Raw genomic sequence first — 26,065 nt, 5'->3', positions numbered from 1 at the left:
TATGTTGACTCTATGTTGTATGAGGGGTTGAAGACAATATTTTTACAAAGGTAAAATGATACATACTTTTGAAAAAGTTGCTCCCAAAATTCCTACGAATACTATTGTCCTTCTTAAGAAAATCAACTTGTATTACTTATGAAAAAACAGAAGCAGAAAATTATTTGATTTAATGCAATTTGTTGCCCTTTCTACTGTCAATTTATGTACCTTTCTTATTTAGTACTTCTGTTAATCTTACTTTAAACTGGTATAGCATATAAGAAAACTCTGCTTAACACACAGCTACTTCAACAGAATTTAGCCACCAATAGTAAACATCTCTCCCATTGTTCATTCTTCACTACTGTCACGGTTACTGGGTCATGTTCTATTAATATATCAAATGAGGGCTTGATCCTCTTTTTTAAAAAACGTGCAAAATCCAAAATACTACATTATTAACCTGGCAGACTGTAGTCCAGGGGATCGCAAAGAGTCGGACAAGACTGAGCACACACACACAAGCAATAATATATATACATTATATATATATATAATATATATACTGCCTCTCAGTAATTGCTTATTAGTTTTGTTGTTTGACAAATGTTCTAGTTATGACTATGATAGCTGTTGTAAAATATAGAGTATCTTAAATGTTTAACCTCCCTACCAAAGCAATCTAAAAGGTTCTCAATTTTACTTATGTCATAAATACTTTTGAGGATCTGGTAAAAGCTTTACATTCTCTCTCGAGAAGAAAATTTTATATACACATAGGAAATGTTACATACAGTTTCTTAGTGATACAGGCTCTCTCAGCCCAACTCACGGAATCCCTGGTCTCATGAACCTCAACTCAAGAACTGCTTCGGCCACATTGTGCACACACGCACATCCCTGTACCCATGCCCGTGGTCCCTTTCATGAGAGGTGTTATGCTTAGAGGTTGTGTTTAGGTTTGTAATCAGGATTTGCATCCCAATTTTCACTTTTAAGCCTTGGTTTAATCTTAGACAAAGTAATTACCTTCTTAAAACCTCCTGCCTTATATGTGAAATGGAGATAGTAATAATTACTACCTCCAAGAGAAAAATGTACTTATCCAACAAAAACTCTTATTGTATAAAGAGTGGTGTGTGTGTGGTAGCGTTAAAAAACCTTAATCAAAACAATGTGATTTAGGGCTTCTCATTTTAATTTTTCTATGCCCCAGATCCTCCTTTGTAAAATGACTATCTGAAATTTTTATGATTGTATGGTTTATAACCTATTTAAAGGCTTTCAAAACTTTCAGGGGTTCCCCTTCATAGTAATGAAAATTAAGGATTAAAAATGAGAACAATTCTGCTATAGACAGGTTGACTATATAATTTATCATCCAACCCAGGACATGTTTGAGAACACGTGGAGGACAACCAGAGTTGTCCTGACAGTTCTAAATGCAGTAAGCCAGGACATATCTTCACTGTAGGTAAGCTGAGTAAGAAGCCAGAAAAATAGTCTCCCTAGCTGCCTTCATTTCTCTATCCAGAAATGTAATGCTACTTAATTAGCCTTGAATTGAGAGCTGTGACAGAAAGAAATGTTGTTTTGTAATTAACAAAAAATGTAAAATTTCCGTACAAAAATTGTTTGAGGATAAATTTTAGCAATGCACAGTTATCAAAATTCCTGTTTAATAACAAACAATAATCTGTTTAACCCACATATAGATAATATATATAAATTCTTAACCTAAGTAACTAGATATATGCCCTAGTTTTTTACTTTGTTTTTTGTCCCATTACTTTTTAAAAAGCTTTATTTATGTATATTTTATGTACCATGAAATTCACCTATCATCATGCAAGCATAATAACAATCCAGCTTTAGAGTATTTCCTTACCCCTAAAAGTTCTCTTGTTCCTGTTTTGCAAGCAGTCCCTGCTCCTACCCTAAGCCTTAGGCAAACACTAATCTGCTTTGTCTCTCTGTAGTTAAACCTTTTTTTAAATGTCATATAAATGGACTCGTTCAATATGTAGTCTTTTGCATCTAGCCTCTTTTACGTATCCTAATGCTTTTGCGGTTTATCCATATTGTAGCATGGTTTGAAGGTCTTTGTTTTTATTGCTGCGTAGAATTCTAATATATGGAAATAATGGAAATACACATTTTGTTTTTTCATTCACCAAATGAAAAACATTTGGATTGTTTTCCATCTTGGACTATTAAGAGTAATACTGCTATCAACATTTGCGTATAAGTCTTTGTATGGATATATATTTTTATATCTCTGGAGTAGATACTAGGAGTGGGATGTCTGGGTCGTATGGTAAGTATGTGCGTAATTTCTTTATTGCAGTTTAGTTGATTTACACTGTTTCACGTGTACAGCAAAGTAATTCAGTTATACATACATATGTGCATTATTTTCAGATTTTTCCTATTATATGTTATAGATATTGAATATACTGTCCTGTGCTATTCAATAGGTCCTTGGTTTTTTATGTATTTTATATATGATAGTTTGTATCTCTTAATTGCAAATTTCCAATTTATCCTTCCCCCTCTTTCCCCTTGGGTGCAAGTGTGTTTTCTATGTCTGTGAGTTCATTTCTATTGTGTAAATAAGTTCATTTGCATTTTTTAGACTCCACATATAAATGATATCATACAATATTTGTCTTTGACTTACTTCACTTAGTACAATAATCTCTAGATCCATCTGTGTTACTACAAATGGCATTGTTTAAACTTTTTGTGGCTGAGTAATATTCCATTATGTATGTATGTATGTATTTATATATATATACCCCACATCTTCTTTATCCACTCATCTGTTGATGAACATTTAGGTTGGTTCCATGTCTTGGCTATTGTAAATAGTGCTGCAGTGAACATTGGGGTGCCACTCATCCGTTGATGAACATTTAGGTTGGTTCCATGTCTTGGCTATTGTAAATAGTGCTGCAGTGAACATTGGGGTGCATGTATCTTTTCAAATTAGAATTTTCATTTTTTCCATATATATATGCTCAGGAGTAGGATTGCTGGAACTTGTGGAAACTCTATTTTACTTTTTTAAGGAACCACCTTAATGTTCTCCATAGCTGATGCACCAATTTACATTCACACCGACAGTGTAGGAGGTTCTCTTTTCTCTACACCCTCTCCAGCATTTATTATTTATAGATTTTTTGATGAAGGCCATTCTCACCAGTATGAGGTGGTACCTCATTGTAGTTTTCATTTGCATATCTCTAGTAATTAGTGATGTTGAGCATCTTTCCATGTGCTTCTTGGCCATCTGTATGTCTTCTTTGGTGAAATGCCTATTTAGGTCTTCTGCCCATTTTTTTAAATTGGGTTGGGAGTTTTTTTGGTATTGAGGTATACAAGCTGTTTGCATATTATGGAAATTGATCCCATTTTGGTCAATTTGTTTGCAGATATTTTCTCCCATTTTGTACATTGTCCTTTTTGTTTTGTTTATAATTTCCTTTGCTGTGCAAAATTTTAGGTTTAATTAGATCCCATTTGTTTATTTTTGTTTTTAGTATTCCAGGAGGTGGATCCAAAAAAATATTGCTGTGATTTATGTCAAAGAGAGTTCTACCTAAATTTTCCTCTAGGAGTTTTATAGTATCTGATCTTATATTTAGGTCTTTAATCCATTTTGGATTTATTTTTGTATATCGTGTTAGAGAGTATTCTAATTTTACTCTTTCACATGTAGTTGCCCGGTTTTCCCAGCACCACCTACTGAAGAGACTGTCTTTTCTCCTTTGTATTCTTGCCTTCTTTGTCTTAGATAAATTGACCATAAGTGTGTGGGTCTGTTTCTGCGCCTGCTATCCTGTCCCACTGACCCATGTGTCTCTTTTCGTGCTGGCACCATGCTGCTTTGGTGACTGTGACTTTGTGGTACAGTCTGAAGTCAAGGAGCGAGATTCTGCTAGCTCCGTTCTTCTTTCTCAAGGTTGTTTTTGGCTATTCAGAGTCTTTTGTATTTCCATACAAATTAAATACTTTTTTCTTCCAGTTCTGTGAAAAATGTCACTGGTAATTTGACAGGGATTGCATTGAATTTGTACATTGCCTTGGGTAATATGGTCATTTTAACAATATTGATTCTGCCAGTCTAAGAACACAGCTTATCTGTACAACTGCTTGTGTGGTCTTCAGTTTCTTTCATCATGTACTTAACTTTTTAAGAAACTGCAAAACTGTTTTCCAAAGTGGCTGTCCCACTTTGCATTCCTACCAGCAGTATTTAAGTTTTCTAGTCTCCCTATACCCTCCCCAACACTTGGTGTAGTCACACTTCTTGATAATAGACCTTCTAGTGGATTTGTAGTATTATTTCATTGAGGTTTTAATTTGCATTTCACTGATGATCAAGATGTTGGGCATCTTTTAGTGTACTCATTAACCATTCAAATATGTTCTTCAATGAAGTGCCAAACTTTTTGCCTATCTAAAAAAATTGACTGGCTTCTTAGTATTGATTTGTATGCATTCTTTATATATCCCAGAATTTTTCACATTACTTTTAAAATAATTTTGTGGGAAAGGGTAGATTTTTTTTAAATCATGTTTTATTATTAATGGCTATTCATATACAGTTGGAAATTCTATATTTATTGTCATCATTTATATTGAGGGCATAAACATACCCCACCACTGTCTTTCCTTCTAGCTTTTAAAAACCTAACAACAAAAAGGAAACACAAGTAATAAAATCACAAAAAATGATAGAAACAGAAAACCTCAGTGTTTTAATGTGGGCACACTTCTCACCAACCTAGATGTGAGATTGGGAAAGCTGAAACACCTTATTTTGTCATTTTAAAAATATATCCTACAGTTTGAACTTTTTTTTGGTAAGTAGGAGTTTCAGTTTGAAGTACCAAAATATGGTTGAACTTGTTGCATCACAAAAGTCTTTTTGAAGGCTTTTATAAAACTGACTTTCACATTGCTGGGAAAAACAACCATGTGAACTTGGAAAGATGTTTAAACTTTATTTGCTGACAGTATTTAAACTGGGTTAGTGTGGAGCAGTGGAGAAGGAAATGGCAACCCACTCCAGTGTTCTTGCCTGGAGAATCCCAGGGATGGGGGAGCCTGGTGGGCTGACTTCTATAGGGTCGCACAGAGTCGGACACGACGAAAGCAACTTAGCAGCAGCAGCAGCAGCAGTGTAGAGCAGAGGTAAATTTATATCACAATTCAGATGATGTCATCCATTCTAGGATTGCTATCATTTATTTCAATATTTTGAAGTAAGTTTTGAGGAAATCGGAGACTATGACATTTCCCTCCAGAATGTGACTTGGTGAAACTACTGATATTGTTTTAAGGAGATAGTTTCCAATTTTTGTCTGTTAATATACATTTTGATACAAAGAAAAATCCCTTATTTGTGATCTCTTATGGAAATAAGAAAAGCTGTTAACGTTAATGGCTATCACCATCTTTGAAATAGTGTTTCCAAAATAACTACCAGGATGTTTTTTTTTTTTTTTCCTCTAAGAAAGATCTTGGTACTCTGTGAACAGATGGCACATCTTCCAAACTTAGCAACATGCATACTTTTATGACCTCAGAGAAGAAAAGAGCTCTATCCGTTGCAACAATGCATTGGTTTTTTTCATTGGCATTGAAGACTTCCACCATCCCTAAAAGAGGCCTTGCCTGCTACCACAGAAGTAGTCAATATTATGAGAACAAGACTTTGTGAGAAAAAGAATAAAAATATAAATTCTCCTTTGCTAGATTAAACTTTGGACAGGAGTTTTGCTTTTTTTTTTTTTTTTTTTTTTTTTTTTTTTTTTTTTTTTTTTTTTTTTTTTTTTTTTTTTTTTTAATTTTTTTATTAGTTGGAGGCTAATTGCTTCACAACATTTCAGTGGGTTTTGTCATACATTGATATGAATCAGCCATAGATTTACACTTATTCCCCATCCCGATCCCCCCTCCCACCTCCCTCTCCACCCGATTCCTCTGGGTCTTCCCAGTGCACCAGGCCCGAGCACTTGTCTCATGCATCCCACCTGGGCTGGTGATCTGTTTCACCATAGATAGTATACATGCTGTTCTTTTGAAACATCCCACCCTCACCTTCTCCCACAGAGTTCAAAAGTCTGTTCTGTATTTCTGTGTCTCTTTTTCTGTTTTGCATATAGGGTTATCGTTACCATCTTTCTAAATTCCATATATATGTGTTAGTATGCTGTAATGTTCTTTATCTTTCTGGCTTACTTCACTCTGTATAATGGGCTCCAGTTTCATCCATCTCATTAGAACTGATTCAAATGAATTCTTTTTAATGGCTGAGTAATATTCCATGGTGTATATGTACCACAGCTTCCTTATCCATTCGTCTGCTGATGGGCATCTAGGTTGCTTCCATGTCCTGGCTATTATAAACAGTGCTGCGATGAACATTGGGGTGCATGTGTCTCTTTCAGATCTGGTTTCCTCAGTGTGTATGCCCAGAAGTGGGATTGCTGGGTCATATGGCAGTTCTATTTCCAGTTTTTTAAGGAATCTCCACACTGTTTCCATAGTGGCTGTACTAGTTTGCATTCCCACCAACAGTGTAAGAGGGTTCCCTTTTCTCCACACCCTCTCCAGCATTTATTGCTTGTAGACTTTTGGATAGCAGCCATCCTGACTGGCGTGTAATGGTACCTCATTGTGGTTTTGATTTGCATTTCTCTAATAATGAGTGATGTTGAGCATCTTTTCATGTGTTTGTTAGCCATCTGTATGTCTTCTTTGGAGAAATGTCTGTTTAGTTCTTTGGCCCATTTTTTGATTGGGTCATTTATTTTTCTGGAATTGAGCTGCAGGAGTTGCTTGTATATTTTTGAGATTAATCCTTTGTCTGTTTCTTCATTTGCTATTATTTTCTCCCAATCTGAGGGCTGTCTTTTCACCTTACTTATAGTTTCCTTTGTAGTGCAAAAGCTTTTAAGTTTCATTAGGTCCCATTTGTTTAGTTTTGCTTTTATTTCCAATATTCTGGGAGGTGGGTCATAGAGGATCTTGCTGTGATTTATGTCGGAGAGTGTTTTGCCTATGTTCTCCTCTAGGAGTTTTATAGTTTCTGGTCTTACATTTAGATCTTTAATCCATTTTGAGTTTATTTTTGTGTATGGTGTTAGAAAGTGTTCTAGTTTCATTCTTTTACAAGTGGTTGACCAGTTTTCCCAGCACCACTTGTTAAGAGGTTGTCTTTTTTCCATTGTATATCCTTGCCTCCTTTGTCAAAGATAAGGTGTCCATAGGTTCGTGGATTTATCTCTGGGCTTTCTATTCTGTTCCATTGGTCTATATTTCTGTCTTTGTGCCAGTACCACACTGTCTTGATGACTGTGGCTTTGTAGTAGAGTCTGAAGTCAGGCAGGTTGATTCCTCCAGTTCCATTCTTCTTTTTCAAGATTACTTTGGCTATTCGAGGTTTTTTGTATTTCCATACAAATTGTGAAATTCTTTGGTCTAGTTCTGTGAAAAATACCGTTGGTAGCTTGATAGGGATTGCATTGAATCTATAGATTGCTTTGGGTAGAATAGCCATTTTGACAATATTGATTCTTCCAATCCATGAACACGGTATGTTTCTCCATCTGTTTGTGTCCTCTTTGATTTCTTTGGAGTTTTGCTTTTTAAGAGAAGAGAAAGTTTATTACAAGGGAGTGTTTTTAGTTATGTCTTGATTAACTTGGGGGATGTTTGGGTCTTTATGAATGAGCATAATCTTCCAGTTCAAGACCTTACAGTCATTATTTTGTACTTGGTAGAAAACTCATGAACCCTTTTAACCAAGCTATAGCTCTGAAATAGATAGAAGTAGACAACCTTGTGATTTTTCAGCTGCTGGAGAAAGTTTCTCTCTAGGCTAGTCATGAATGGAAAGGTTTGTCAGTTTCTCTGTAAGAATTAGAAAAAACTTAAGCTCTTGAAGATTACTTCCACTCAGAAACCTTAAAATTGGAACTTGCATTTCCAGTCATTTCACTATTTGGTATGCATCAAAACAGAGAGTGATATAAATTCAATTCTAAGAGTCTTAGAAAAAATCTTAGGTTCCTTACACATGCTTAGCCAAGCATCATCTGGCGAAGTGAACAATGAGAGTTGTGTTACCATATACCTTTCCCAGAGTCTCTGAGTTTTTACAGCTTCTTTTCATCAAAACAGAAACACACAACCTTTTAAGATATCAAAGGTAATATTCAAGTTCAGTTCAGTTCAGTTCAGCTCCGTCATGTCCGACTCTTTGCGACCCCATGAACCACAGCATGCCAGGCCTCCCTGTCCATCACCAACTCCCGGAGTTTACTCAAACTCATGTCCATCAAGTCGGTGATGCCATCCAGCCATCTCATCCTCTGTCGTCCCCTTCTCCTCCTGACTCCAATCCCTCCCAGCATCAGGGTCATTTCCAATGAGTCAACTCTTCGCATGAGGTGGCCAAAGTATTGGAGTTTCAGCCTCAGCATCAGTCCTTCCAATGAACACCCGGAACTGATCTCCTTTAGGACAGACTGGTTGGATTTCCTTGCAGTCCAAGGGACTCTCAAGAGTCTTCTCCAACACCACAGTTCAAAAGCATCAATTCTTCAGTGTTCAGCTTTCTTCACAGTCCAACTCTCACATCCATACATGAATACTGGAAAAACCATAGCCTTGACTAGATGGACCTTTGTTGGCAAAGTAATGTCTCTGCTTTTTAATATGCTATCTAGGTTGGTCCTAACTTTCCTTCCAAGGAGTAAGCGTCTTTTAATATCATGGCTGCAGTCACCATCTGAAGTGATTTTGGAGCCCAGAAAAATTAAGTCTGACACTGTTTCCACTGTCTCCCCATCTATTTGCCATGAAGTGACGGGACCAGATGCCATGATCTTAATTTTCTGAATGTTGAGCTTTAAGCCAACTTTTTCACTCTCCTCTTTCACTTTCATCAAGAGGCTTTTTAGTTCTTCTTTGCTTTCTGCCATAAGGGTGGTGTCATCTGCATGTCTGAGGTTATTGATATTTCTCCCGGCAATCTTGATTCCAGCTTGTTCTTCCAGCCCAGCGTTTCTCATGATGTACTCTGCATATAAGTTAAATAAGCAGGGTGACAATATACAGCCTTGATGTACTCCTTTTCCTATTTGGAACCAGTCTGTTGGTCCATGTCCAGTTCTAACTGTTGCTTCCTGACCTGCATGTAGGTTTCTCAAGAGGTGGGTCAGGTGATCTGGTATTCCCATCTCTTTCAGAATTTTCCACAGTTTATTGTGATCCACACAGTCAAAGACTTTGGCATAGTCAATAAAGCAGAAATAGATGTTTTTCTGGAACTCTTGCTTTTTCGATGATCCAGCGGATGTTGGCAATTTGATCTCTGGTTCCTCTGCCTTTTCTAAAACCACCTTGAACATCTGGAAGTTCACGGTCCATGTATTGCTGAAGCCTGGCTTGGAGAATTTTGAGCATTACTTTACTAGTGTGTGAGATGAGTGCAATTGTGCGGTGGTTTGAGCATTCTTTGGGATTGCCTTTCTTTGGGATTGGAATGAAAACGGACCTTTTCCAGTCCTGTGGCCACTGCTGAGTTTTCCAAATTTGCTGGCATATTGAGTGCAGCACTTTCACAGCATCATCTTTCAGGATTTGAAATAGCTCAACTGGAATTCCATCACCTCCACTAGCTTTGTTCGTAGTGATGCTTTCTAAGGCCCACCTGACTTCACATTCCAGGGTGTCTGGCTCTAGGTGAGTGATCACACCATCGTGATTATCTGGGTTGTGAAGATCTTTTTTGTACAGTCCTTCTGTGTATTCTTGCCACCTCTTCTTAACATCTTCTGCTTCTGTTAGGTCCATACCATTTCTGTCCTTTATCGAACCCATCTTTGCATGAAATATTCTCTTGGTATCTATAATTTTCTTGAAGAGATCTCTTATCTTTCCCATTCTGTTGTTTTCCTCTATTTCTTTGCATTGATCTCTGAAGAAGGCTTTCTTATCTGTCCTTGCTATTCTTTGGAACTCTGCATTCAAATGGGTATATCTTTCCTTTTCTCCTTTGCTTTTTGCTTCTCTTCTTTTCACAGCTATTTGTAAGGCCTTCTCAGACAACTATTTTGCCTTTTTGCATTTCTTTTCCATGGGGGTGGTCTTGATCCCTGTCTCTTGTACAATGTCAAGTTAGCATGTTCCAAAACCAAGCCATTATGTGACTTTTTACAAGCCAAACAATACCAGTCTTATAATTGAAACATCCTTTTATATAGAATTAAGGTTTATTTTCTGTTTTAATTTGTAAATTTTTATTTTTTTTAAAAAAACAGAAAATGACTGTTACTTGTTTAAAATGAGGAAAAATGCTTCAATTTTTGTTAACATTTATTTTAAAAACATGGCAGTATACTAGTCTGCTCACTAGTAGTCTGCCATAACAAAATACTGTAGACTGAATAACTTAAAACAACAAAAATTTATTTCCTCACAGTTTTGGAGGCTAAAATTCCATGATCAGGGTGTCAGCATTGTTAAGTTCTGATCAGAACTCTGTTCCTAGCTGGCAGATGGCCACCTTCTCACTGTGTTTCCACCTAGTGAAGGTGTGGGGAAGGCTCTTACTCTTCATATATAGCTGTTGTACTATCAGATTAGCACAACAGATTATCAGATTAACTTTATCTTTTCCTTTCACCTTAATTACCTCTGAGTGATCCTATCTCCAGATAGGCACATGGGGAATTAGAGTTTTAAAAATACAAATTTTGGAAGATCACAATTCAGTCCATAACAGTTAACATGAAGGAAATAACTTTTCAATGCAACAGATGTGTTGTATCTAAAATTTTTATGTACAAATTGTTTGAATTTTTTCAGGAACTAGGTCTAAGGCGGGAATCCATACCTTCTTTGGGTTGTCGAGGAGGTCTGTTATCCAGAAATACCTAGGAACAGGAATTGGTTTATATAATTTATGCTCTTTTTCTCCTTGTTGCCCTCGGTGGAACAAGTCATTTTTGTTCTCTTGGGGTTTAAAGTTTTGACTGGAAATTTTCTCATGGAAATTTGTATGGCTTTAGACTTTAGCTTTTTAGACTGTAGATTTTAGAAAAAGCAAGAAAAACTACCAAGGAAAGCATTTTTCTATATCTTCATTGAATCTTCTCAACCTCCTTGTGAGTTATTAGAATCTCTGTATTAAAGGTAAGGTGAATGAGTTAAGGGTATATTCAGTAATGTGCCCATACATTCAGGGTGTTTCCTGTGGTAGAATTTGAGATTTTCAGGAACTGTTTTCAAATCTGAGATTCCAACATCTATCATTCTTCTACTGTACTTTACTCTCTGTACTTTAGGATTGTATTCCACTTTACACCATCCAGAAATTAAAGTGGGTCAAAAGTCAAGGATTAATGAAGTTATTTTCAAAGCAGCACCATGAAAATAATTATTCTTAAAAAAGAAAAAAATGCTAGGGCACTACATTAGGACAGGATTTTATTTTTACAAAACAATATAAAATATTTAATTCTCATAATGAATAGATGAAGGATGTGGATGACCTTTTATTTAGCCCAAATGCTTTTGACATTTGTGATAGATTAATTATCTTCATAAACAGATTTTAAAAGAAACAGATTCAACAAAAGTTATATAGGTTTTTCTACTATTTGTAGACAAAAAAAGATGCACAACTTGAGAGTTGCAAATTAAGTTTTATTTGAGTCAAAATGAGGACTGCAGCCTGGGAGACATCACCTCAGATAGCTCTGAGAAACTGTTCCAAAGAGGTGGTGAGGGAAGGTCAGTATATAAGATTCTGGTGAAGAGGGAGTTCATTGCAATCAGCGTTTACTTTACAAAAGATTTCTACTAGTCACGAGGAGCAGATATCGTCATTTAATGATTTAGTGCTTTTCTAGATATGAAGAAATGCAAGGATTGGGATGATGAAATCAGTTCCTGAAAATATCTAATTATCTAAAGCCCTGTTCCACCAGATTCTGTGGCACACTGAGAGCCTCACTCCACCCCGAACTCCCTCAGCGGGTGTTGAAGGTCAACAGTTGCAGCCTCATAGGCTTCCATCTCTGCAGAGACGGATGGCAAAAGCCCTTGTTGTTGTTCGTCACTATCAATGGTCTTTGTTGTCATTGTTATTGTTCTTCAGTCATTGCTAAGTCATGTCTGACTCCTTTTCAACCCCATGGACTGCAGCATGCCAGGCCTCTTGGCAAGTGCCAATTTGTAGTTGACATGTTTAACATAAGACCAATAATGTATGTCATGTGCTCAGCCATGTCTGACTCTTTGTGACCCCATGGACTGTAGCCCCATCAGGCTTCTCTCTCCATGGGATTTTCTAGGCAAGAAAACTGGAGACGGTTGCCATTTCCTCCTCCAGGGGATTTTCCTGATCCAGGGTTCAAATCCGGGTTTCCCACATTGCAGGCAGATTCTTTACCTTCTGAGCCACCAGGGAAGCCCAAAACCAAAAATACCATGTATTTTTTAAAAGGTTTATAATTCTCTTTCCACAAATTTTATCATTTAAGCCTAGCAGTAACTTTACATAACTGATTTTTACATAGTTCTACAGAGAGAGGTTCAGTTGTACAAACACTAATTCACCTTAGGTTCACAGTGATTTCACTAAGTTTATATTGCCACTTGGAAGGACCCAACAGCTGGATTTATCAAACTACTAAATTTATGATCCTAGACTTCCCAGGTGTTCCAGTGGTTGAGAGTCCTCCTGCCAGTGCAGGGTACATAGCTTCAATCTCTGGTCCAGGAAGATTCCACATGCCATGGGGCAACTAAACCCCTGTGCTGCAACCCCTGTGCTGCCAGCTCTCTAGAACCCAGGAAGCGCAACTTCTGACGCCCTCACACTCTAGAGCCTGTGCCCCACAGCAAGAGAAGCCACCACAATGAGAAATCCATGCACCATAAGAGGAGTAGCCCTTACTGGACACAACTAGAGAAAACCTGCGTACAGCACAGCCAAAAATAAACAATTTTTTTAAAAGAACTAATAAATGAATTCAGTAAAGTTTCAGGGTAAAAAATTAATGTCTAGAAATCTGTTGCAGGAATTCCCTAGCAATCTAATGGTCAGGACCCTGCAATTCCACTGCAGTGGGGGGTGGCGGGAGAGGTGGGTTTGATCCCTGGTGGGGAACTAAGATTCCAGAAGTCATGTGGTGCAGCCAAAAAAAAAAAGCAAACACTATTGTGTTTCTATAAACTAACAATGAACTATCAAGAAGAGAAATTAAGAAAATAATCTCATTTATAATTGCATCAAAAATAATAAAGTACCTAAAAATAAATCTAACCAAGGAGGTAAATACTTAGAAAACTATAAGACTTTGATAAATTCCAGATGACATGAACAAATGGAAAGATATACCATGCTCATGGATTGGAAGAATTATTCTTGTTAAGATGATCATACTCCCCACAGTAATCTACAAATTCAGTGCAATCCCTATCAAAATACCAGTGGTACTTTTTTTTCTTCTACAGAACTAGAACAAATAATTCTAAACTTCATATGGAAACATAAAAGACCCCAAATAACCAAAAGAAAACATTGGCAGTACACTTTTGACATAGGTCTTACCAATATTTTTTGGATATGTATCTTCAGAGAAGGTAAACAAAAGCAAAATAAACAATGGGACCACTTCAAACTAAAAAGCTTCTGCACAACAAAGAAAACTATGAACAAAATGAAAAGGCACCCTATTGAGTAGGAGAAGATATTTGCAAATGATTTATCTGATAAGAGGGTAATATCCAAATTATATAAAGAACTCATACAACTCAACATCAAAAAAGCAAACAACCTGATTAAAAATTGGGCAAAAGACCTAAATAGATGTTCCCCCAAAGAAGACATACAGATAGCCAACAGATAGACATACAGATAGACATACAGATAAGACACATGAAAAGATGTTCAGTATCACTGATCATCAGGAAAATGCAAATCACACTACAATGAGATATCACTTATACCTGTCAGAATGGCTATTACCAAAAAGGAAATAACAGTGTTGAGGAGAATGTGAAGAAAAGGTGGGAATGTAAATTGGTATAGTAACTATGGAAACCAGTATGGAGGTTCCTCAGAAGAATTAAAAATAGAACTACTATAATATGATTAAGCAATCCTACTTCCAGGAATTTTTTTTTTTTAAGAAAATAAAAACACTAATTTGAGAAGATACATGTACCCTTATGTTAATTGTAGCATTATTTACAGTAGCCAAGATATCAGAGTAACCTACATGTCCACCAATAGATGAATGGATAAAGAGGTGGTATATATGTACAACAGCATATTCCATAAAAAGGATGACATCTTGCCATTTGGGACAACATGGATGGACCATAGGAATATCATCTAACCTTGCTGTACTTTATTGTTCTCAGCTATAGAAGAAGGGCAGGCTTTCCAGCTAGCTCAGTGGTAAAGAATCCACCTGCCATTGCAGGAGACACGAGTTTGATCCCTGGGTCAGGAAGATCCCTGGAAATGACATCATTTCCCATGGTAAAGGAAATGGGATTGCAAAAAAGTTGGACATGACTTCATGACTTAGCAACAGTAGCATAGAAGAACAGCCCTTATAGTCTGTATGATTTCTTTAACCCTCACTAAAATTCTTTTATTGTATTTCATACTCTTAACGCAGAATAGTAGAGAAAAAGAGAAAGAAAAGAAATAGATGATGGCAAGGTCATAAGCCACTGGAATCATCTATCATATAAAGTTCAGTTCTAAGTATCTCTGCAGAGAACACCCTAAATGTGCTTCCTTATTATACCTTTTCCTTTTTCATAGTAAATCTTAAAGAGATATACAGTTTTGTTGAAACCAAGCAAGACCCTGTGGGTCTCCTGTGTACAAATCCTTTCTGGGTCCCCATTTCTTGTTTATAGAAAATAGGCTTCATTCAGCCTTCTATGTTCTAAAGAGCTGATTCAAACAGTTGCTAATCAGGGAGCAGAGGGAATGCAGAAACAAAGGAGGAGCAATCAAGAAACAATAGGGCAGCCTTGGGGCAGTATATACATATAATATGAATCACATGTATATCCATATAATATTTTTGAGCTCTTCGGCAGGAACTGAGACCCCCACCCAGGTGAAAGATGGTAACTTCAGACTGAGCACATGATTCCTGGGGCACCACCCAGTTACCTCACCATCAACCAATCAGAGGAAAGTCAAACCCTGCAGCCCTCACCCCAGACTTTGCCTATAAAAACTTCTCCCCCAGATTCCTTAAAAAACTAGGAATAAAACCGCCATATGACCCAGTAATCCCATTCCTAGGCATATACCCTGAGTAAGTCAAAATTGAAGACACATGTACCCCACTGTTCACTGCAGCACTAGTTACAATAGCTACAACATGGAAGCAACCTAGCTGTCCGTCAACAGATGAATGGATAAAGAAGTTGTGGTACATATACACAATAGAATATTACTCAGCCCTAAAAAGGAATGCATTTGAGTCGATTCTAATGAGGTGGATGAACCTAGAGCCTATTATACAGAGTGAAGTTAAGTCAGAAAGAGAAAGATATACTCACACATATATATGGAATCTGGAAAGATAGTACCAAAGAATTTAATTGCAGGGCAGCAGTGGAGAAACAAACATAGAGAACAGATTTATGGACATGGGGAGAGGGAAGGAGAGGGTGAGATGTATGGAGAGAGTAACGTGGAAACTCACATTACCATATGTAAAATAGATAGCCAATGAGAATTTGCTGTATGTCTCAGGGGCTTTGTATCAACCTAGAGGGGTGAGATGGGAGGGAGGTTCAAGAGGGAGGGGACATATGTATACCTATGGCTGATTCATGTTGAGGTTTGACAGAAAACAACAAAATTCTGTAAAGCAGTTATCCTTCAATTAAAAAATAATTAATAGTATTTATAAAAAAATACAAACCTCTCCCCCTAAACCATTGGGAAGTTTGGGATTTTTGAGCCACCCATTTTCCTTGATGGGCACTCCAATAAACCTTTCTCTGTACCAGACTTTGACATTCTTTGACATTTCAGTTTGTTTGACCTCACTGTGCATCAGGCACACAAACTTGTGTTCAGTCACAGTGTTCATAAAATTATATATTTTAGAGGAGATTTTGCTAATTATTTTTAACACTGATTAATTTTCCTCCTACGAATTTTAACAGTTGGTTAAATAACTATAGGACTTTTTCTATAATTCTCCCAAGCATTTTTAAAATATTTATTTAATATATTACTTCTTTAACCTGATATCTGTTGTCCTTGCAGTTCTCTTTTTACTCTGGAAAATTCCTTGCCTTTTAATTTTTATGCCTACTTCAGTTGTCATATTCTGTCTCTCAGTATTTATATTGGATGCCCCATAATTTCTAGGTTTCTTTGAAGTACACTGCTCCAGAACATACTTTAGATTATTTCTTATTTATTGAAATGGAAATCAGAGCAAAAGATTTTTTTTAACCAACCAAAAAGGTACTTGATGCAATTTGCATTTGAAAAGAATATTTAACTCTAGAGAATAGTAGATGACAGCTGTCATTAGCTTGTAAATTCCCATTGTGACTTCAGTACAACCAACAGCCATTTTGTATATTATTAAACTTGAGGAACTTTGGTAATTGTTATTCTTTGGTTGCAAAACAAGAAATCTAATATTTGCATTACAATCGCGTGTGTGGGAAAGGAGGAGACCTGGGGATTTATTTCAAAAGCGGTATTATATTAAAGATTTGTTAGTTCTGAAATGTTCTATCTATGCCAAGTTTTTCAAAGCTTTCATATTTAACTCCTTTTAACAACTTCATAATCTTAAAGAAAAAAGTTAAACTGAGTGATAAAAACCTTAATTTTGTCTGTTTACTTTGTCTCAGTTATTTTGAAACAGTAATCCCTAAGCACTTACCCATGAAACTGATATATTAGTGAAATCTTCCATAGTTTATGTATTTAAGATTCACAGATTCCTATCTTTTATTTTAATTCAACTCTGACTCCTTCTTGAAATCTGTGGTTGAATATTTTCACATGTAGAAAGAAGACTGGATGGTGGTGAGGGAGAACAACAGGTAGACAAGTTAATCACCTAATTTCATGACCCCCATCATCATTACTGCTTATAGAACAAATAAGAATATTTATGTTACTGGCTCTGACTTTAAGGAAGCAATGGATGGCTAAGGATTCTTTTAAAAATGAGAAAGAAAATGACAACAATTTCAAGTTATTTTAGGTATTGAAAACTTTAGATGGTACATACTATGTATTAACTTTATATTACTATTTTGGCCTCATTTTCCTTAGAAAACTCAGACTGTCCTTTTGGAAAGAATAAATAGAGATTTATGACTGCTTTTTTTTTTTAATGTAAAAATTCAAATCATGTATCCACAAAGCATTAACTGCTGTGGGAATTGCTATCCTGCTGTTAACAGCTAGAACACCAGATAAAAACACATGAAAATACTGTTTTTAACACTGGACAATAGGCAAGACAGGACTTTGATCTGAGGAAAGAGAAGCAAGTGAAATTAACCTTACATTGCTTCAGCTCACAGTCTGAGGCTTTGGTTAAATTCTGAGCCACAAAGCCGGGCATAGCTTCCCAGGAGACAGCAATTACCAGAAGCTGTAAAGGAGAAGGAAGCGGCACCCCACTCCAGTGTTCTTGCCTGGAGAATCCTGTGGACAGAGGAACCTGGTGGGCTGCCATCTATGGGGTTGCACAGAGTCGGACACGACTGAAGTGACTTAGCAGCAGAAGCAGCAGCAGAAGCTGTAAAATGAATAACTCTTAGTGCTCATTCAGGGCCAGAAATCATTTGACTTCTCGCCAGCTAGAGAGGAGAGGCATCACTGACTACATGAACATTCAGTAGAGACTCCCAGAAGAAGCATAACTTGGAAGGGGGGCCAAATTTGCTCTAGAATAAACGATTCTCTAGATTTGTCTTAAAAGACTCGAGAGGATCAAGCTAATATGCAGTAACTATACAACAAAATCCAGCATTCAGCAATGTAAAAGTCACAATGTCTGATCTCCCGTCAAAAATTACTAGGCATATGAAGAAGTTGTGGGGTTGTGGGTGGGGGCAGAAATTAGTCAACAGAACCAGACCTAGGAATGATGGAATTAACAGACAAAGATTTTAAAACAGTTATTATAAATATGATTCTTATATTCATGGAAAGAAAAGAAAAAACATAAGCATAATACAAAGAAAAATAGAACAATAAACAAATGGAACTTCTAGAGATGAAAATATGTATGAAATGAAAACCAGTATGGATGGAATTAATAGCCGATTAAATACTACAGAGGAAAAGATCATTGACATTGAAGTACATAGCAATTAAAACTATCCAAAATGAATCTGAGAAAACTGAAATACATGAAAAGAGCTTCAGCGCCCTGTGCGACAGGACCACATGGTATGATACGAGTGTAATTGGAATCCAGAAGGAGAGGTGTGGGAGACGTGAAAAATATTTGAATAACGGCCAAGTTTTTATAAATTTGATGATAATGATGAGTCCACAGACCTAAGAAATTTGACAATTCCCAAACAGCACAATCATAAAGAAAACCATAGAAAAGAACATTATAATCAGATTGCTGAAAACCAATGATAAAGAGAAAACATTAAAAGCAGCAAAAGGGAAAAAGACATACTACATACAAAGGAACAAAGATAAGAATGTACACAAACGTATAACATACTGTATAAACCGGAAGTTCTTTAGAGTACTGGGAGGAAAAAAAAAAACCTAGATTTTTAAACAGCAAAATTGTCTTTCAAAAATGAAGAAGAAATAAAGACTTTTTCAGACTTAACCAAAACTGAGAGAATTTATTGCCAACATATCTGCCCAACAAGAAATGTTTAAGGAATCTCATGAGACAAAAGGAAAATGATACCAAATGGAAATGTGGATTATGCCAAAAAAAAAAGAGGAACACCAGAGGGTAAATATGTACATAAATATCAAAGACACTTTGCTCATTTTGAAATTTTTCAAATATAATTAGTTGTCAAAGTAAAAATAGTTTGTGGTTTATAACATATAGAAATAAAATGTAGAACAGTAGCACAATACAGGGGAAATGGAAGCATATTGTTGTAAGGTTCTTACACTCTCTCTAAAGTGGTATAATACTACTTGAAGGTTAACTGTGATAATTAAAAGATGTATACTGCAAACCCTTGAGGTGGGTTCTGCAAACCCAATAGGCCAAGTCCAGTGCATTCCTTAATTTTGTAAATAAAGTTTGTTGAAACACAGCCACGCATATTTGTTTACATAGTGCCTAGGGCTGCTTTTGTACCACAGTGCAGAGTCTTACGTTGCAACAGAGATCTTATGACCGCCAAAAACCTAAAGTATTTGATATCTACCCTTTATAGAAAAGCATTGCCATTACTTGCTGTAGAGTAACCCAAAACCATGAAGAGGTACAGTTAATAAGCCAGTTTGTTGTTGGTATTGTTGTTTAGTTGCTAAGTTATGTCCAACTCTTTTGTAATCCCATGGACTGTAACCCACCAGGCTCCTCTGTCCAAGGGATTTCCCAAGCAAGAATACTGGAGTAGGTTGCCATTTCCTTTTCCACCGTATCTTCCCGACCCAGGGACCTAACCTGCGTCTCCTGCATTGGCAGGCAGATTATTTACCACTGAGACACCAGGGAAGCGCATAGTAGAGATTAAATGTAATCATAAGAATACTCAGTTAATCTAAAAGAGGGCAAGAATAGATGGAAAGTAGAAGAAAGAATTGAGTCAAGAAAAGTAGCAAGATGGCAGACTTATACATAACCATATTTATAATTTATTAAATGCAAATGATATACATACTTTAAAAGACAGAGATTGTCAGATTGGGTAAAATAGCAAGACTCAACCATATATTGTCTGCAGGAAACCTACTTAGAATATAAAGACATGGGTAGGTTAAAAGTAAAAGGCTGAGAAAAGGTATACCACAAAAACATGTGTCTACTCAGAAACTTGTAAGTAAATAATCATAAAAAGCTTATTCATAGTAGTCAAAACCTGGAAACAATCCACGTGTCAGTCATGGTAAATGGATGAACAAAATTATAGTGTATCCATGTATAGTTAAATGCTACTCAGCAATAAAAACAAATCAACTACTAATGCATGTAACAACATGGATGAATCTCAAAATCATCCAGGTACAAAAGAGTACATGCTATATTATATTATTCCAGCAGTATAAAAGTCTTAAAAAACTGAACATAATCTATGGTGACAAAAATCCAGTCAGTAGTTGCCCAGGGGTTAACTGGAGTGAGGATCAAGAGGATTTGGGGGCTGATGGAAATGTTCTTTATCCTGTCACATCAGAATTCATCAGATATTCATTTCAAATAAGAATGTATTTTGTTATTGATAAACTGTGTTTCAATAAGTGTTAAGTCATGAACAATGTAGTGTGAGGCTTCTGTATTCATTATAGGTGTTATCATTTATTAGACCAGGCAAGGAAAAAATATGTAAATGACTACAGTTATGAAAGTTTAATGCATTTAGAATCTCCAGAACATTGTTCTATGTAGATTTCTTCTCAGCTCTTCAGTTTTAAGGAGTATGAATCCTTACAAACTTTATAGAATGTATCTTTTAATTCTTTTTTTTTAACAAAGCTAATAAATAAACATCATTCATCTAAAAGCAGTATGTTGTTATAAATGGTTTATTTATTACTCACAACAACTGTATCAGTTAGGGATTAAGTCCATTTGATATATGAAAAAGTGAGGCTCACAGAAGTTACATAATATGTCCAAAGTTAAAGTCAGGATTCCATGCCAGATTTGACTCCATACCCTGTTTTCCTTTTATAGGCTAATGCTAAATTACCGTCTTTAAATGCTTGGTTGCTTGTGTAAAAAAATCTTGTTCAAAATTTATTTGAAAATTCATTTAAAAATGATTTGAAAGAGTTATTCTGACACTTGTTTTAGAGACTAAGGTTCTATAAATTAAGAATTAAGGAATAAGATAAGAAAATAAGGAATTCTGTGCCAAACTGTTGTAGAAAATCCTGTCAGTTGTGTAGCTTATGATAATGTTTCCCTTAATAACTTTTTGTTAATAAGTCCCAAAATGTTGAGCTTTGACTTCTTGCTAACCTCAGGAAAATGTTTAAGAGAACTTAAAAGAAATTGTTTTTATTGTATCATAGCATGTCCACATTGTATAAGAGAATGCTTACTTATCAAGCACCTTGGATATAATATTATATGTACAATAAATAAGAGTTGCTGTCCTTGAGTAAGTCTTACTTATTAGTATACGTTCACATGTTATTCCCCACGAATCCTTGAAAGCTCTGGCTCCCAAGAGCCTTCTCCTACAGGATATAGAATCTGGCCCACCAATCTCTGGCTACTTAATAAAATTTTAGTAAATGGAATCAGGGTTTGTATTCACCAATACCAAGAACTTTACCTCAGATTTCTGGGAAAGCCTCTTCTTGACCCACTTAAAAGATAATCCTCTGCATATTTTATTTTTTCTGAAAAGTGATTTGTGTGATAGATATAATCTTCCATAAGCCAATTCCCAGAATCTTCAGTTAAAGCTAAAGGGCATATTCTTGAACCTTTGGAAACATTTTAAACCACACTAATAATAATAAACCCCCATTTAAGAAGATTAATAATATCACTTTAACTTATAATGAAATCTGATTATCATATGATTATGGGTCTTTTTCATTCAGATGTGACAGTGGTGTATCAAAATGGGTTACCTGTGATATCTGTGAGGCTACCATCCCGGCGTGAACGCTGTCAGTTCACACTCAAACCTATCTCAGACTCTGTTGGTGTGTTTTTACGACAACTACAAGAAGAGGATCGGGGAATTGACAGAGTTGCAATCTATTCACCAGGTATAGTCACCTTCATTATTCATTTCCACCCACCCCTTGTTCCCCCTCTAAACTGCTTCTACACACACACACACACACACACACACACACACACACACACACACACACACACACACACGCGCGCGCGCGCGCTGCAAATGAATCCCATGCTTTTAACTTTGGGACATAATTTTTTGCTTAGCAAATGTCAGGAGAGGCAGTGATTTCTCTCCCAGTTTTTAGAATATGATTGTTCAGTTTTAGCAAGGGTGTATATTAATACACAGGGATCTCATTCAAAAGCACCTCACATATAATGCCATGGGCAAAGATGAGCCATCAATCACATTTTATACTTTTGAGACCTTTTGTCATTACCTTAGGCATAGAATAAACTTATCCAGTAGTTGAGCCATCATCTCTGAAGATATGAAATATTAGGACTTCTTTTTAGATCTTTTCATGTCTTTCACATAAACGTTTATAAAATAAAGACATGTGATTTGAAAGTAATAGAAAATAAGGCACTAAAATTCCCACTTGACATGACATCCATTTCATTTATTTATTTTTTAAGTGCCTTACATTTTTACCACTTTCACTTTGAAAAATTCTAAATGTACAGAAAACATAAAAGCCTAGTACAGTAAGTCCCTGTAGTTTAAATATGCTTAATTCTCAACTCATAGTTAATAGATGAACTTGGTGTACTTTGCTCACCCTAGCATCTGCCCCTACTGAATTATTGGCAACTAATCAGTAATTATACTGCAAAGTTCCATATACTAGAAGATGTTTGTTTTTAAACAATCAATTTCCATCATAGACAAGTAGACATCCATGCAGCTCTCCCAGTGACCCTAGGTTTCCAGATGACACCTATGCATGTAATTATTTCATTTGTTCATGAAGTTCTGCCAGAAAAGTACGTTGTTAAATCTTAACAGACTTGAGGCCATGAAAACAAAAAGCCTCAGATAATATAAGCTTTATTTCGCATGGAGTTTGGGGATAAGGCAAAAAGCTAACTGAAATTTAAAAGACATAATTTTAAAATCTATTTTGAGGATTGCTTTCTTTCCTGACCACTCTTGAATAATTATGGACATATGACAAATTAAAATTTTCATATTTGAATTTTTCACAGATGGCGTTCGAGTTGCTGCCTCAACAGGAATAGACCTCCTCCTCCTTGACGACTTTAAGCTGGTCATTAATGACTTAACGTATCATGTACGACCACCAAAGAGAGGTAAAAAGTAACCTTGATAAGGTCAGAGAAACATGAGAAGGGCTTTTGGAAGGAACTTTGTTTTTCCCTGGATAAACTTGAGAAACAGACAGTATTCAAAGAATACTCAAAGTTTTACATATAGGTAGCACTTGGCTAGTATACTGACTAAAACATAGAAACCAGAAGTGTTCTACATAAGTTAAACTCCTTCCCTCCATTAAGCTAAAAGTAACATTATTTTAATGTTATTTGGGGAACCTTTTGTAAACAAATTATGGAACTCCCTGTCCTCTTAAATGTATGTAACAGGAATTAACCCCCCTTTTTTTTGATGACTAGGGGTTAGCAGTCTGAAAGTCAATTATTGTACAATAATAGGTCTTGGGAACTTCTGACATGTATATGCTTTTGTGTGAAAAAGTTAGGATATTTGCCTTAGGTGCAGATTCTAAGAACATGGAAACTCAGGAAACTCAGTAATCAAATACTTTCAAGAACTACTGTTAAAAACCAAAGTTAATGCAAAAAATTCATGATAAAACATCAAAAATTTGAATAAAGACAATCAGTATTACTGATTTTTATTTTCACCCTGCTCTCCAATGTGACTCTGGACAGTACTGATGGTATTAAATAACCCTCTGAAATAGCATTTTGAAGTATGTCTTTTTGGTCATTTTTCTCTCTTTGCCTTGATAGTCAGTCACTTGCTGCTGTTGTTAATTCCCCTCCTACTACCATCACTGCGTCCATCAGCTTCCCAAGACATTTGTTTTTTTCCATTCTGCTTTTTTGTGTTGTTTTGTTTTTTTGCTGCACAGAATTCTAGTTCCCTGACGAGGAATCAAACCTGTGCCCCCTACAGTGGAATCACAGATTCCTAACTACTGGTCCGCTAGGGAAGTCCCCTCCATTCTTCTTTTGTGAATTGTCCCTAATGTAGAAAAAGTAAAAGCCTAAGTATTGAACGCCTTCCTCAAAATCTGGTCTGCCTCTACCTTTAAATTTTTTCTCTTTTCCTTTTAAGTCATGCTACTTTTCCTCCACTGTGTGTTCTTTCTTCTTTCCTGAACTATGTCCTCATTCTTTGCCATGTTAGTGTTTGCTCACCTTTCCTCTGAGATGCCTTTTCCCTTTTTTCCCATTTCTTCATGTCACAGTCATCAATGTCAAGTCTTCCATGAAGCCTTTCATGATCCTGTTCTTTCTCTGACTCCCAGCCAACCAGAAGTGATCTCTGTCTTCTCTGAATCCTTCTTAATCCTTTTTCTTTTCAAGTGCTCAGAGGGAAGGTCCTGTGATTTTTTTCATACCTGTTGACTTAGGTAATCATTCTATATTGAGTGAATTAAGTGAGTTAAAGTATCCTTTAAATAGTAAGACATTACTAAGTCAGATTTTATTAAGTTGGAATAACTAAACATGTAAACCAAGAATTGTTAGCTATATATATTAGCTATGCTAATATGTTTTTCTTCTTTATTCTCTGATTCTTGAACTAGAAAAGTTCTCTAAAATAGCAGAAGTACAGGCCTTATTTTACTTAGCTTTTTTTGTTGTTGTTGTTTTTTAAATTTGCTCTTTATTTTTTCCCCAGGTTTATTGATATATAATTGACACATAATATTATGTACATTTAAGATACACAGTGTGATAATTTGATACACTTAGGTATTGAGAAGTGATTATCACAGTAAGATTAGTTAATACCTCCATCATTTCACACAGTTACCATTTCTTTTTGATGAGAATACTTGAGGTCTACTTTCTTTTTTTTTTTTTTTTTTCCATTCTATATTTTATTTATTTTTTTTTTTAATTTTTTTATTAGTTGGAGGCTAATTACTTCACAACATTTCAGTGGGTTTTGTCATACATTGATATGAATCAGCCATAGATTTACACTTATTCCCCATCCCGATCCCCCCTCCCATCTCCCTCTCCACCCGATTCCTCTGGGTCTTCCCAGTGCACCAGGCCGGAGCACTTGTCTCATGCATCCCACCTGGGCTGGTGATCTGTTTCACCATAGATAGTATACATGCTGTTCTTTCCCAACATCCCACCCTCACCTTCTCCCACAGAGTTCAAAAGTCTGTTCTGTATTTCTGTGTCTCTTTTTCTGTTTTGCATATAGGGTTATCGTTACCATCTTTCTAAATTCCATATATATGTGTTAGTATGCTGTAATGTTCTTTATCTTTCTGGCTTACTTCACTCTGTATAAGGGGCTCCAGTTTCATCCATCTCATTAGGACTGGTTCAAATGAATTCCTTTTGACGGCTGAGTAAAATTCCATGGTGTATATGTACCACAGCTTCCTTATCCATTCATCTGCTGATGGGCATCTAGGTTGCTTCCATGTCCTGGCTATTATAAACAGTGCTGCGATGAACATTGGGGTGCATGTGTCTCTTTCAGATCTGGTTTCCTCAGTGTGTATGCCCAGAAGTGGTATTGCTGGGTCATATGGCAGTATACTGTTCAACATAGTGTTGGAAGTTTTGGCCACAGCAATCAGAGCAGAAAAAGAAGTAAAAGGAATCCAGATAGGAAAAGAAGAAGTGAAACTCTCACTGTTTGCAGACGACATGATCCTCTACATAGAAAACCCTAAAGACTCTACGAGAAAATTACTAGAACTAATCAATGAATATAGTAAAGTTGCAGGATATAAAATTAACACACAGAAATCCCTTGCATTCCTATATACTAACAATGAAAAAACAGAAAGAGAAATTGAGGTCTACTTTCTTAGCCACTTTTAAGTATACATTACAGTTTTAACTATAGTCATCATGCTGTACATTAGATCCCCAGAACTTATTCATCTTATAATTATAAAATTAATACCCTTTTACCAACATGGAACGACCACATGATT

General features: G+C 36.1%; 1 protein-coding gene across 2 annotated transcripts in view; it reads left to right on the top strand.

The window, feature by feature from the left end:
* Window positions 1–26,065, top strand: part of MCU (mitochondrial calcium uniporter) — a 209,170-nt gene that overhangs the window by 157,777 nt on the left and 25,328 nt on the right. For both annotated transcript variants that reach the window (XM_043476623.1, XM_043476624.1), the window contains 2 exons: window positions 21,797–21,967; window positions 23,094–23,198. In XM_043476623.1, the coding sequence (XP_043332558.1) occupies window positions 21,797–21,967; window positions 23,094–23,198 (276 nt within the window). The remainder of the gene's footprint in view (window positions 1–21,796; window positions 21,968–23,093; window positions 23,199–26,065) is intronic.

The sequence above is a fragment of the Cervus canadensis genome, chromosome 8 (genome assembly GCF_019320065.1).
Source record: "Cervus canadensis isolate Bull #8, Minnesota chromosome 8, ASM1932006v1, whole genome shotgun sequence".
Lineage (NCBI taxonomy): Eukaryota > Metazoa > Chordata > Mammalia > Artiodactyla > Cervidae > Cervus > Cervus canadensis.
The sequence above is the reverse complement of the archived record's forward strand: the minus strand, read 5'-3'. Positions and strand labels throughout refer to the sequence as shown.